The 15,786-nt window shown below is 42.7% G+C and overlaps 1 protein-coding gene across 1 annotated transcript in view; it reads right to left on the reverse strand.

The window, feature by feature from the left end:
• MEGF11 (multiple EGF like domains 11) overlaps positions 1-15,786 on the reverse strand; it is a 714,010-nt gene that overhangs the window by 143,050 nt on the left and 555,174 nt on the right. The window contains exons 11-13 of the mRNA XM_068273562.1: positions 9,888-10,008; positions 6,870-7,033; positions 6,685-6,787 (exon numbers count right to left, since the gene is read on the reverse strand). Coding sequence (XP_068129663.1) covers positions 6,685-6,787; positions 6,870-7,033; positions 9,888-10,008 — 388 coding nt within the window. The remainder of the gene's footprint in view (positions 1-6,684; positions 6,788-6,869; positions 7,034-9,887; positions 10,009-15,786) is intronic.

Consider the following 15,786-nt stretch of genomic DNA (forward strand, 5'->3'; position numbering starts at 1 on the left):
GACTACGTGTATACTTCTTTGTAGTGTATTCCCCTCCCTGAATTGCAGTCTGTGAACTTCTTAGACAGCTGTGTCATGTCATGATGATGTACAGCCAGGCAGCAGCAATCCAGTCCACAGAACACGTTATTAACTCCTTAAAGAGACTTTGTAACAAAATGTTCATCCTTATTTCTTCTATTCTATAAGTTCCTATACCTGTTCTAATGTGCTCTGTCTAACTGCAACCTTTTCTATTTGCACAGTGGCTGTGTTATCTCTGTTATATGATCTAATCTTCTCCCCTCTGTCGGCTCTGTCGGGCTAAGGCAGTCAGGCTGGAATGAGCTGTGCTGCTTGTGATTTGATAGAAGCTATACACACCCTCTCCAGGCCCCCTGCACACTCTGTATGACTCACACACTGAGCTACTGTCAGCGTATCACTTGCTATGTCTTTTGTTTGTAAACACTGGATAAAAATGGCAATTACAAGCCAGGATTGCAGCAGGGAGAGGCAGAAACGGCATAGAGGGATCCAGGAGAACATAATGAATAGAATGGTATGCTTTTTATTCTAAGAATTTTAGAGTACAGATTATCTTTAAGACTGACTGGTTGCTTTGATTTAAAAAAAACATTTAGATTCTTAGCTGCAGCAGCCTCATTTGACACACACACAAAAAAGAGAGGAAACTACTGGGTAGTCTGCTTACTAAGCTATCAGCCAGTATACAGTATTTAGAACTGTGGCTGGAGTTTTAATATTGCAACACAAGAAACAGTGATGACTTGCACCATGTGGTACCAATCACAACCAATCAAATTTCATCTTTCATGAGGTGGGTGAATAAAAAATGAATGTTGAATCGCTGCTGCAGGTTGCTGTTCTTCTTTGCCCACTGCCTGATTAGGTACGTGCCTAGGCATTCAGGCCAGGCATCCCTGCAGCTTCCACTACAAAAAAAAATAACTTCTCCTGGCTGCAGGTTGGAGATTTGGACGTTCTTTCACCCCTGCAAGGATTTTTCAGCACTGGTGGAAGCAGAATTCCTTATCAGCTCCGGACAAATTAAGTCTTGTGAAAAAAAAATTGAAAGCAAACATTTCGGAGACTTATCTCGAGTCCCCGAGAGTGGCATCCAAAACTTGCATCCGGTCATGGAGGGGATAATCCAAGGGTAGCCATAATCCTGCGGTGCCGCGGCGCCTTATCTCGCCCTCGACATTTCTGCATATTCTTAAATTGCAGTCTCTGTGTGACCCTGCATGAACTGCATTATCTCGCTTTCCACAGGCAGCAAAACACAACATTATATGTTCAAATTACCATTCTGAATTGTGCTGCACGGAGCACTCCACGTGTACCTCAAGACAATGCAATGTTCCCTCGCCTGTGCAAAAACCCACAGCCTGCGTAACCTTGCTCCAGACATTTCCTCTCTGCACCCATTCATTTAGCTTGCCATATTTTACACTCAGAGCTGTGCGCAGAAAATACTACTTTGTGGAGGTTGGCTAGGTGAGTTTCCTTCAAATGTATTCTAGCGGCTGAGCGTGAATGTCAGGCAGGCGATAGTGATGGCAGCGGAGATTATGAAGACATTTAAAAGAAGAAAAGAGGCAGAAAGACAGGACTATCGAAGGATCCACAGACACATCCATCTAGTATAATTAGCTGCTATCTCCGGTCCCCAGAGGCTACTGCTGACAGCTTCATTGTGCAAAAGGTGTGGAGACTTTGCACTGAGGCTGCACTTGCTCATCTGCACAGTAAAGGTGTGGGTTGTGTCTTTAAGCTTCTGGTCTAGGCCGTTTGGGAACTGGGGTTATTTGTGTATTCACAGAGCTGGAGGGCAGGCGAGGGATAGCTTTGGTAGTGAGTGACAGCACTGATGTGACCAAACCCTCACATCCTCACGTCTCTATGGAACCTTATCGTCACCTGGCACGGTGTCACCCTGTCCCTGTGTCACGCTGTGTGGAATACTGGGAGAATGACAGCATCTTTCTGTATTACCACCTAACCCGTTCTATTCTCTATCTGAACAATAGCACGGCTCTGTCGGAACAATTAGTCCATATACAGCTCATCCGAGCTCCCGGAAACGTTAATACTTGCAAATGATAGCTCGGATTAACAGAATATTAACAATAATGCTACAATAACTGTCAATCAGAATGATATAGTGGAGGGAGTGGGCAAAAGCACAAAGTCTTCAAGGAAGTCAGGCACTGAGCTGCATACTAACTGCTCTTCTATCACAAGGTCAGGAGGCAACATTCTAAATGGCTTATATTCTGTGGTTTTGGCAGATCTCATGGTTAAAGGGATATGATTTTACTGGTTTCAGCCGGTATGTAATTCTCTTGATGATGTTTGATCATTTACATTACTTTTTAAACAGTGTTAAAAATTAGCTTCAATAAAATGCAGCAAGATGCAGCCATGTTACATAATATGCAAAGCCACATGGATTTGGAAATGGCAAAGTACAGCAGAATTTTGTACATTCAAATAGTTAGATCACTCACTAGTCTGGATTATCAGCTAATCAGGTCTCACAGCAGGCTATAAATCATGACCTCGGGGCTATTAGTTTGTGCTAGAGTTCCTTCTGCGGCTTGCAAATGTTAAACAAAATTATTGCAGTGCTGGGTCCCTGGTTCCAATCTAGACCAAGACAACATCTGCATGGAGTTTGTATGTTCTCTCTGTGTATGTGTGAGTGTCCTATGAGCACACTGGTTTTCTTCATTCCATAAAAGCGTAGAAATACTGTATATTCTGGCGTATAAGACTACTCTTTAACCCTTGAGAATCTTCTGAAAAATTCGGGGGTCTACTTATACGCCGGGTGTCTTTGATGCCGGGTGATACACGATTCACATACGAGACATGCTGATGTTTACGCGATGCCCATACACGGCATGCTGATGATAATTACCAGGTGCTGGAGATTTGGCAGTCGCCGCATATGCTAGGGAGAGCTCATCGCTCACACTGCAAGGTCTGGCACACCTGGGGTATGGAAGAAAGAGATTGCACTGTGCTCATAAAACACTCCTGTTCCACCCATCTGGCCCGCCCTATCCTGGTACCGCCTCTTAGATCTCGTTGCTGAGGACCAATCCAACCAGTCAATCACCTATACACTGTTATATACTGGGTACCACATACAGTACAGTACCAGTATCTGTTTATACATAGCACCAGTATATTATGTTGTTTTAATTTTTATTTGGTGTGCGTTGGAAGAGGGGTAGTCTTATACAGCGAGTATATCCCAAACTCTATATTTTAACTGAAAAAATTAGGGGGTCGTCTTATACACCCTGCCGTCTTATACGCCAGAATAAATTGATTCCACCCCCAAATGGGTCCTTAGTCTATGGCAGGGACAATTAGATCATGACTACGGCAAGGGTTAGATTGTGAGCTCCTCTGCAGGACAGCTAGTAACAAGACTATGTGCTGTGGAAGATAAATACACAATAATGTATACAGTAGAATCTCGTTATAGTAAACTCTGATATAGTAAACATCTGGATATTGTAAACTTAGGTCCCAGCAAATGGATCTATATAAATATTCAATGTATGACCAATTCTAATATAGTAAACTTCTGATATAATAAACTACTTTTCCTGGTTCCTTGGAGTATACTATAAAGGGATCTATTGTATACAGTGGTGTGAAAAACTATTTGCCCCCTTCCTGATTTCTTATTCTTTTGCATGTTTGTCACACTTAAATGTTTCTGCTCATCAAAAACCGTTAACTATTAGTCAAAGATAACATAATTGAACACAAAATGCAGTTTTAAATGATGGTTTTTATTATTTAGTGAGGAAAAAAAACTCAAAACCTACATGGCCCTGTGTGAAAAATAAATTGCCCCCTGAACCTAATAACTGGTTGGGCCACCCTTAGCAGCAATAACTGCAATCAAGTGTTTGTGATAACTTGCAACGAGTCTTTTACAGCGCTCTGGAGGAATTTTGGCCCACTCATCTTTGCAGAATTGTTGTAATTCAGCTTTATTTGAGGGTTTTCTAGCATGAACCGCCTTTTTAAGATCATGCCACAACATCTCAATAGGATTCAGGTCAGGACTTTGACTAGGCCACTCCAAAGTCTTTATTTTGTTTTTCTTCAGCCATTCAGAGGTGAATTTGCTGGTATGTTTTGGGTCATTGCCCTGCAGCAGCACCCAAGATCGCTTCAGCTTGAGTTGAGGAACAGATGGCCGGACATTCTCCTTCAGGATTTTTTTGGTAGACAGTAGAATTCATGGTTCCATCTATCACAGCAAGCCTTCCAGGTCCTGAAGCAGCAAAACAACCCCAGACCATCACACTACCACCACCATATTTTACTGTTGGTATGATGTTCTTTTGCTGAAATGCTGTGTTACTTCTACGCCAGATGTAACGGGACATGCACCTTCCAAAAAGTTCAACTTTTGTCTCGTCGGTCCACAAGGTATTTTCCCAAAAGTCTTGGCAATCATTGAGATTTTTTTTAGCAAAATTGAGACGAGCCTTAATGTTCTTTTTGCTTAAAAGTGGTTTGCGCCTTGGATATCTGCCATGTAGGCCATTTTTTGCCCAGTCTCTTCCTTATGGTGGAGTGGTGAACACTGACCTTAATTAAGGCAAGTGAGGCCTGCAGTTCTTTAGATGTTGTCCTGGGGTCTTTTGTGGCCTCTCGGATGAGTTTTCTCTGCGCTCTTGGGGTAATTTTGGTCGGCCGGCCACTCCTGGGAAGGTTCATCACTGTTCCATGTTTTTGCCATTTGTGGATAATGGCTCTCACTGTGGTTCGCTGGAGTCCCAAAGCTTTAGAAATGGCTTTATAACCTTTACCAGACTGATAGATCTCAATTACAGTACTTTTGTTCTCATTTGTTCCTGAATTTCTTTGGATCTTGGGATGATGTCTAGCTTTTGAGGTGCTTTTGGTCTACTTCTCTGTGTCAGATAGCTCCTATTTAAGTGATTTCTTGATTGAAACAGGTATGGCAGTGATCAGGCCTGGGGGTGACTACAGAAATTAAACTCAGGTGTGATAAACCACAATTAAGTTATTTTTTAACAAGGGGGGCAATTACTTTTTCACACAGGGCCATGTAGATTTGGAGTTTTTTTTCTCACAAAATAATAAAAACCATCATTTAAAACTGCATTTTGTGTTCAATTATGTTATCTTTGACTAATAGTTAACGGTTTTTGATGAGCAGAAACATTTAAGTGTGACAAACATGCAAAAGAATAAGAAATCAGGAAGGGGCAAATCGTTTTTCATACCACTGTATATTATTGTGTATTGAATATGATTAAAACCACAACAGATTTTGAACAAGAAAGCAAAGGAGAGCTGTCTTATGGCTCATGTCTGGTGGAATGTAGTGTCCTGAAGGTACATTGTCTATATACAATATATGTAATATCTACTAATTAAATATCTATCATTCATAAACAGTTTAATTTGTCCAAAAAAATAAAACAAACAAAACAACTAAAATCTCTGTCTCACCCTGGCCCATAATAAAATTCCTCCTTATCCATGAATACAGGAGACGTGAGAAGTTAGGTGCCCACTCTCACAACCTCCCCACCTCTCACAGCCGCCATGCTGGAGGTCAGTAATCTCCATGCGCACATGCCTTCTTGCCGCTGGCCTTCACACCAATCAGTGCCGAGCAGACAGAGCGCTGTGTGTTTGTTAAACTGATAATATCTATTTAATTTACCACACAACATTGCTCAGCTCCCGGCTCTGCTCTCTGCTCTGATTTTACCAAGGCAAATAGACAGCCACATGGGGACAAACAGAGCTCTACTAAAACACTGCAATGCAATGCTCAAACTATGCCGACAGCCCACCTGACAGTCAGTACCCCTCATTCCATGTACCTGCATGGTGTGCTGTTATTCTGCTGTGACCCACTGCTATGTTGGTGCTTTGATGTGTTCAGAATTTTCCTTTAATTTCTATATAACTTGCAGATGCACAACCTGTTATGCCAGCATACTTTTGCATGACAACACATACCAATAATAAAAAAAGTGAAAAAACAAAATGAAAATTTATGTTAATGGCTGGTCTCCAGATGAAAGCAGATTTGGGCAGAAGCAGGTGGTTTTGCGCTCTAGCAGTAATGCTATAGTGTGCGGGCCGCGTAAGGGTAATTGGGGGTTCCGAATTACTTTTCCCTCTCCCTAACGAGCTGGTTCCTCCAGCTCCATTTCCTGAGATAAAATGATATTGGGGAAAGTTGCCTAAATTGCTAATGCTATCCCATCATAACCCACAAATTAGTCAGCAGGGAGCTGAGAGAGGGCAGCAGCCAGTCTCTCTCAGTGTACACTCATCACCTGACCTGGCCCAGTTTCATTCTCTTCTAAGAGTTTAACTCTTTGTGGCCAGCACTGCATGTTTTAATAAATATTGCCCCTCCCCCTTTGCAGACACATTATTGTGGACCTACAAGTGCAAGGTAAACAGAGCATTTAGAGGTCCACTTTAACACTGGATAGTATTCTAATTACAGAGAAGAATTTTACACGAATATTTTAAAAACGAGGCCTAATTTAGTAAGGCAAAGTACAAAGCGTAATAACAGCAGCGGTTTCATTTGTCTCACCTGTGAAATCTGTTTAGTAGCCACAAGCTGCTGTTCAATATTTATCCTGTACATACCTGTCCATCCAGACACACAGTGGCAGTGGCCAGTGACTGGGTCACATCCCTCTGCATGGCTGCAGTCACAGTGTTCAGCACAGTTCAGCCCATACAACCCTTCCTAGAAGATGAAGGAACAGTGTCATCAGCTACAGTCAGGCAGGAAACACAAGGAGCAGAGGATCTGAAGGCACTTTCCATACCGGACATGGCTGGTCGCAGATGTCACCCATCCAGCCCGCAGCACACATGCAGCTGCCATTCTCGGGGTTACAGGACGCGTCATTCAGGCAGTGACAGCTCTGATTGCAGTTCAGGCCCCAAGTGCCACTTGAGCAAGGAATTGAGCAATCAATCCCCTGCCAACCTGTAGGAAGTTATAAAACAAGAACGATTTATACTTCGTGTATATCTGTACCGCTAACCTAAGCAGACAATTTAAAGTGGTGTGAAACTCAGACATAACATTCAATAAACATGTGTTTTCCTACTTTTTATTACCCATTCAGTTATATTTGCTTTTGTGCACAAGTAAGATTGTCTGTTTACAAATTACAAGTTCCAAAAGTACAGTTTATCTGCTCTGAAAGCTGCCATTGCATTTCAACCAGTCAAATGGCAGTATTTGGTGACACCGCATGGCGGTAAAGAAAGTGTCATGTCCCATCCAAGGACGGCAACTACTGGTGATGGGGGACACATGTCTGCCACCCGCAGCAAGCACCAGTAAGCAACCAGTTTACTGTTTACCCAGTTTACCCTATAGGGATGAGGTAGAAAGGCTGGAAATGTGGTGTAGAGACAATAATCTACTCCTAAATGTAGCTAAAACCAAGGAGATTGTAGTGGATTTTAGGAAGAAGGCAGATGACATTCAGCCACTTATTATAAATGGAAATATTGTAGAAAGGGTCACAGACTTTCGGTTTTTAGGAGTTACTATTAAAGAGGACCTGACTTGGGGGTCACATATTGCTGAAGTAGTGAAAAAGGCACAGAAGAGGCTATATTTTTTAAGAGTGCTTAGGAAGAATAATATTCCTGAGGAATTGTTGGTGTCTTTTTACCGCAGTACAGTGGAGAGTGTCCTAGTCTACTGTCTCTGTGCGTGGTTTTCAAGCTGCACAGTAGCACAGAAAAAGCAGCTTCATAGGGTAATTAAGGTTGCCCAGAGGATAGTTGGCTGTCCTCTCCTTCCATTAGAAGAGTTATATACGTCTTATTGTTTCAGGAATATTAAGAAAATTTTAAGCGACGCCTCACATCCAGGACATGTGTTATTTGAACATCTGCCTTCTGGAAAACGTTTTAGACTTATAAAAACTAAGACAAATAGACTAAAGAACAGTTTTTATCCTTCAGCCATTTCTATGTTAAATGCTGCTAAGTGGCCATGTTGATAAGGGCTGTGTGCAATGCAATGTATGTAGGAATGGAATGTTATGCTGTCTTTGCTTTTGCTGTAAAATTGCACTTAAGAATTTCGTTGTACAATTTCGGTTGTTACAATGACAATAAAGATTTTCTTTTCTATTCTATTCTATTCTATTCTATTCTATTCTAGTTAGTGGACAGGAGTATCTGACATGTCCAATCCGATGATCGTTTTGGGGCCAGATAGGTCCCCTTTGTCAAGGCACAAACAGACAAAGCCTTGACAAAGGGGATCTATCTGGCCCCGAAACGATCGTCGGATTGGACGAATCATAATTGTATATGTGTGCATTGGGACAATAAACATAATTGCTCCTTAACCTCCCTGGCGGTAAGCCCGAGCTGAGCTCGGGCTATGCCGCGCAGGGGGAGATCTCAGCCCCTGGTGGGGCGATTTTCATTCTGTAAATTGCTGTGCGCGCAGCCAGCACTTTGCTAGCCGCGCGCACAGCTTGATCGCCGCCGCTCTGCGGCGATCGGCCGCACGCAGCGGCTGAAGAGGGCCCCCCCGCCAGAGCCCTGCGCTGCCCGGATCAATGAGTTCCGGGCAGCGCTATGGGCTGGATCGGGTGTGCCTGACGTCAGGACGTCGGCTGACGTCCATGACGTCATCCCGATCGTCGCCATGGCGACAGGAGAAGCCAAACAGGGGAACGCGTTATATACGCGTTCCCTTGTTTGCTATAGATGCCGGCGACGATCGGACTAGAGGGCCACATGCGTCCTCTAGTGGTGTTTCATGTAGCTACCACTCTGGTAGCTTTACATGAAACAAAAAAAAAATTTAAATAAAAAAGGATTTTTTCAATTAGGAAAAAAAAAATTTACCGCCAGGGAGGTTAAGACGTCTGTGTGCAGATCCCCTTTTTGATTATTGGATTTGGATTGCTACGGGATACCCAGCACCAGCATTACTCCACTTCTTGGTGTTCGGTTTTTTTGATAGGAGTATCTGACAGGCGGTGAATTCACTGCCTTTACCTGCCCATGGAACAGAGGCCTCTGGATAGGAACACACTAGGCAGAATCGCATATATGGTTTCCACTATGTGCAATGGAAACCATATATGCGATTCTCCCTAGTGTGTTCCTATCCTCTCTCAGCAATAGGTTAAAAAGATGCAAAAAATGCATGATGTAGGATTATGCACATGTTGCATACAGATGTCTCCAGCTTGAAAATGGACCAATCACATTCAGCCAAGGTGGCATTCGATTGGTCCATTTTCAATCTGCATACATTTGCTTACAAACTTTGCATAATTATGCACCAAATAAGAATTATTTGCATCTCACTGACAATATCTACTCAGCATCCACAGAAGCCAAATAAATCACTTTTACATACTTTTTTAAGCTGTAAATGTTTTAAATTCTCACTCTTTTTTTCATTATTGGTTGGAAGGGTTGTTGATTCTTCAGATTCATTCGAATCACCATTTTTGTATAAATAAATTTATACAGGTTCTCACACCTTTCCATATTATCCAAAACAAAAATATGCATTTTTTTTCTAGAGCTGCCCTTTAAGATGTTGTATCTATGTGACTGGAGAAGCTACTGGTATTATCAGCAGCAATGTCAGTCTGAGTCACCTGTCTGAAGGATATCCATCTACTCCTGCACTCCGAATAAACTGCAGCTCAGCTAATTAACCATATCACTTGTGTAAGGCCAGGGTGATTGTACAACAGGGTCAGTGCTAAGTGCTATCACATGGTGCTGTCACACAGATATCTCTGCTGCGCTCAGTGATGGAAGGACAGCTACTAGCCATACTGCATTACCTTCTCTGCACATACAAGACCCGTCCACTGGGGAGCAGAATGCACCGTTCTTGCAGTTACATACTGACGAGCAGTCCATTCCAAACGATCCAGCAGGACATGTGGCCGAACAGTCTGATCCCTGCAAACAGAATATGGTATAATTAATGGCATGGTGGTCAGGAATTTGCTTGATACGAAGGTTGGAGAACACTCCAGCGCAATCCATAGAGACTGAGAGGGTGGCAGCGGCAGTCACATAATACATGAAGGGTCCATGCTCCTTTCTGAGCAATAATCTATTTTACCTAAAATGCCACAAAACCGTTGTCTGGCAGAGATCATTAAATGTGAGCAATGCAGAGGAAGGCTTGAGCTGTGTCTCAGACCCCTATCTAAAGTTCAGGGCCATTCATCAGACACTACAGCCATCAGTAATGAAGACTGAATCTGTTTGGCGTTATTGCGCACTTAGTCATGAACTGAATTAACTTCTTCACTGAAGTATTGTAAGGCCCACGTCTTTCCTGCAAAACCTTATTTCTTCTGTAATTGGCATACTGCCACTTGTCCAATTGCACTTGAATGATTGTCTTTTGACAAAAACTATTACAGAATGATTAAGCATAGCTTTGCTTCTACTTTTTCCTACTGACCAATACACATATGAGCTTAAAGAGATTTAAAACCCTGACATATTATTCAATAAAAACATGTTTTGCTACTTTTTATATGCCATACGGTTATTATATTTGCATTTGTGCATAAGTATTATTATTCCTTTAGAAATTATAGGTTCCCAAAAGTACAGTTTTTTGCTTTGTGAGCTGACTTTGCATTTTATTAATAACTGGTTTTATTCATTGCTGTTTTGCAGGCAGACATGCTTTTAGTGTCTCTCTGTCTCCAGCAGCTTCTCTGCAGTCAGAGAATGTGTCACATTCCTCACTTGATACATTTAAGTAAACACAAGATAACATAATCTACAACGTCAGATGCATCCAAATTTCACTGCACTGGACTTTCAAACTCTGTGTGTAACCCTTCGAATGCTGGTCTAGCAAAAAAAAAAAAAAATGCTGGTTGCATATAATATGCTGTAAATAATGTTTTAGAGCAAAGATGAAATGCTGGGTTACACCGATCCTTCGCTCACTGCACTGGCTACCAGTAGAATGGAGAATACTCTTCAAGATTGGACTGCTGACTTTCAAATCCCTGCACAATCTGGGCCCTGGATACATGAAGGACCTGCTGAAGCTGCACCACACCTCTCACAACCTCAGATCAGCAAGTTCTATAAACTTGGTCACTCCCAGAGTGCACCTCAAAAAATCTGGAGATAGAGCCTTCTGTCATGCTGCCCCTACTCTTTGGAACTCCCTGCCACACCCAGTAAAGACAGCACCATCCCTGGAGCTATTCAAATCCAGACTGAAAAACCACCTGTTTAGCCTGGCATTTCCAGACTTATAAAATTCTTCCTCTGTACCACGATGGTCGGAGCCATGCTTATGCGCTTTGAGTCCCATGGGAGAAAAGCGCTTTACAAATGTTATTTGTTGTTGTTGTTGTTGTTATATTCTGCTTTTTAATGCAGAGATGGATAAAGATGTAATAGGCCCTCAGCAAGGTAGTAGATTTAGGCCCCCTTTTGGTCTTTTTGGTAAGCTGAAGTGGAGAGATATCAGAGAAGGTGGCAGGTGGGCTCCTTGACACCCACTGGGCCCCAAGCACCTGCCTAGGTTGCCTGGTGGATGAGCCTGCTCTGGCTTATTGTATAAAGAAGTAATGAAACTCAGCAGTAGTGAGCAAACCGTAGAAACTAACAACAGTATTTACTTGTAGATATGGCTGTTCAATGAGATGCTAATAGTTCCCAGGTGATGCAAATTTGATGTAAATATATACAACTTGAAAATGTACCAATCAGTTCCAAACGGCATAAATGTGCATCAAACAGTAAGACAATTTGTATGAGCTCAGAGTCATTAGCATTTCATTCCCTGTCGTTACTTGGAGATACCTAAAGGCATGAGGTGACAGGTGCCTGCTGTGGACAAACACAGTAAAGCTACATACACATTCTGGTCTGAACGTGATCATGGCAGATGATAATCTCTGTGGCTGAGAATCAGGAGTCAGACCAACGTGTGTATAGTGGCCACACAACGTCTGTTAAAGATCTGGCATGACAGATTTTTAGCAATCCCCGGCCCCTGCGCACTACTTGATCATATTGCTTCTCCTACTCTCCCGCCCTGTGGAAATTCGCTCCATTGTACGCTGCTTGCTGTCCCTCCGCCTCCCTCCTGCACATAGCAACAGACACCTCACTAGCCGGGAGGCTGGTGACACATTTGCACAGCGTTGGCAATGTTCACTCGGCAAGGATCGGTACATGATCCCTTGGGTGACACAGATCCCCGAAGATACCCCTATGTGTACGGGAGGGGGGAGATTGGGAAAGTTTTCCAGTGGGCACCCTAAAAACGTAATGTGCCCACTGGAACATGAGCACTGGTGTACTCCTCTGAATAGGAAGGCAGTGTGCTGTCATTTGCAGTAAAAGAAAGGGGGCAATGGAGACCACCAACCTTTCCTGTATACTGAATTACAAATCTGCTCACAGCAAACTGGACATTGCATGTGTATTGGGGGAAGCCCAGTCCAGTGGAGGGATTGGCAGCGCCATCTCACTTAAAAAGAATGCTTGCTTGCAGCTTTTGACAGTATGGGTGAGGAGGGCAAGGATGCCATGGTTTTAAATATGTGCAGCCAATGTGTGCAGACAGTAGACCTATACCACAAATCCCACAACAGAAGATTGGGGGGAGAGTGCATGTATTTAGAGAAAAAACTAACAAAAAAATAATAAGTATGGGCGCTGTCACTTAAATATAGTGTCATTCTACTAGGAAATTAATAAAAAAAGATAAAATGGTACATGTGTGCAAAAGTCAAAAGAATGACATGAGTGTACATAATTCTGCATTAGCCTACCGTCTCTATGGAAATGTCAAAGACCACACACACACACACACACACACACACACACACACACACACACACACACACACACACACACACACACACACACACACACACACACACACACACACACACACACACACACACACACACACACACACACACACACACACACTTGGATTCATTGCCTCCTTTACTTTTGATACTTACAATGATGTAGATGTTAAGCTCCTGAGGGCCACATACAATGGCATGGGGGGGCCAGATTCGGCCTGTGGGTCTTGTGTTTAACACCTGTGGTTTAATGCCTCTAATGACTAACTGTACGATGTTTTTAATCTTTTAAAACTTTCTTTTTCAGGCATGATACAGAAGTGGTTCAGAACCATACAAAAGTGAATGTTAAATGTATTGTAGGCTTCCTGGTATCAGATTGCTGAAGAAGTGACCATTTCTACACCTCCCTTTTCCCTTCAGTGATAATAGACGAGCACAGCATCCAGTAGTTATGATGCAGGTCACTGCAGAGACCTATAATCATTATTATTGATTTATGTAGCGCCAGCATCTTCCGTGGCGCTGTACAACAGCATACAGGGTATAACAATGCAAAATAAACAATACAACAGTTAATACAAGACAATGGTAGATTAGCCCTGATGCAGTGAACAAATCAACTACAAATGTTTACACAGGGGTGAAAGATATGCATGCACATTACACAGCACTGTGAGACAAAAGGGGGAGAGAGCCCTGGCCACATGGTCTTACAATCTAAAGGTTGAAGGGATAGGACAGTAGGTGAAGGGAAGCTGTGTATGAGATGTTAGAAATGGTGGTCAGTGGGCAAAGAGCCCTTGCTAGGAGTGTATGTTTTCCTGAAGAGGTGAGTATTCAGATTGTACCTAAAAAGGGTACGTGTGAGTGAGCTGCAGATGTGGCGAGGGAGGGTATTCTGGAGGAGGGGAGAGGATGGAGAGAAGTCTTGTAAGCGGGAGTGAGAAGAGGTGACCAGAGAAGAAGACAGGAGAATAAGAGAGAGATTGGCTGGACTGACGTTCATCCGTCACACACGACCTCGTCTTGCTGTCCAGGGGAAGAGGAAACACAGGAGTGGTGGCTGCAAAGCTGATTTTATTTAAACTATTTGAGTCTTTTCTCCTAGCACCACAGAGGACTTTAATATCATCTTTTAAAATCTAAGATGCACACTTTAAACTCGGTGACACTTTCATTTGAGAATAGCAGGTTGACCAGATAAATGGTAGTAGCAGCAGCATTAGCTCAGTGTACTCCCCAATTATTCAGTCAGGCGCAGTAATTAACATTTTGAACCTGATTAGGAAAGTGACCTGCGAGACAGAAGCTGCTGAGGAGACAGAAACGCCCCTCCTGTCAGCAAATTCACCAAGACTCAAATCTCTGCAGAATCGGAGCTTTAACCTTATAAACTAGCTTTGAAGTATCTCTACTTTGATTTTGGCATCAGCTCCATCCTTGAGTATTGTGAATGTTTATTTATCAAATTCCCAGGACTCTGTCTAAAATGAAAAAAAAAAATAGATAAGAAACACGATCTACAATTTATCTGTGCAGTGCTGACAGAGTGATTAGATGAAGCTACTGACTGACCTACACAACTGATTGAAAATCAAAAGCCTGCCATACACTGGCATACTTTCCCCCGATGGATACCGTAACTCCCTCTCCAATTGACATCTGATCAGAGAGGGATCTATTGCTGCTTACACAATGCACATCGATTTTAATAGATTTCTGCAAGAAAGGCATCCCCCACCTGCTAATACTAATAGAGTAGAGTAGAGCAGTGGAGTCCGAGCAGCACGTACGTCCTCATTCTGCAGGGCAACAGGGAAAGCAGTATTATCAGGGGAGCAAATGTGGGGCCTGGCGCTGGCTCTAGAGTGCCCGCATGGATACCGCCGTACCCCCCTCCCCCATTAGGCCACCACCACAAACAAAACAAAAACAGGCTTAGTTCTCCAGTGGTTCAACTCCTTATTGGCTGGCAGAACACAAAGGGTATTCTTCTGGCCTTTCCTCTCCAACCCTGTAAGAGTAAAATATGGTGTACCCCAGGGCGCAATACTATCGCCTTTGCTGTTCGTAAATATACATGCTGCCACTTGGAAAAATCATCCAAAAACATTGCCTGACATGCCACTGCTATGCTGATGAAACCCAGCTATATTTACCATTAAAAGCTAGCATCACACAGTAATTCAGCAGCCTCAACAGACACAGCTAATATAAACACAGGATGTTAGCCTTTTCTCTGCTTCCATAAAAGCCAGAAAGTAGACACACTGCAGATTTGTTACAAGAGGTCTGTAAGCAGTAATGAAGAAATGTTTTTCTTTAAAGGTTATTATACTGTCGTTTATCTTTTAGAGCAGAGATAAAGTACTGAGTTCGGGTCCACTTTAACCCAAAGCGGATACGAGATGAAAAACTAACTATAACAAGTAACTTGTCTATGTATTGTATCTAAAGTTTAGATAGTTTACACAGCAAATCTATCTGCAAACAGCTTCAACAGTTTATTTGGCTTGAGGAATGTCCTATCAACTATATGAAAGGAACACAATTATGCAATGAGTAAAAGTTTATCTCAGATCCACTTTAATGACACACTTGCTAAATCCCTGACCCTTTAACCTTGCCTAACAATAATCTCAATCCTTGATCTGTTTCTAACCCTAGCCTTCCCTGTAACCCAGGCTTAATACTACCACTGAATATTTTGGCGCTTTATAAAGCAATAATAATATACTGTAATACTAACCTTGATCATTCACTAACCTTTTTCATTTTTTAAGACCTCGTTTCCACTTGTGCGCCGGCATGCATCTTGCAAGACGCGATGCCGGCACAGCTGCTGCCTCTCGCAGCCGGATCCCTCTAGCCG

The sequence above is a fragment of the Hyperolius riggenbachi genome, chromosome 3, assembly GCF_040937935.1.
Source record: "Hyperolius riggenbachi isolate aHypRig1 chromosome 3, aHypRig1.pri, whole genome shotgun sequence".
In the NCBI taxonomy this organism is placed as follows: Eukaryota; Metazoa; Chordata; class Amphibia; order Anura; family Hyperoliidae; genus Hyperolius; species Hyperolius riggenbachi.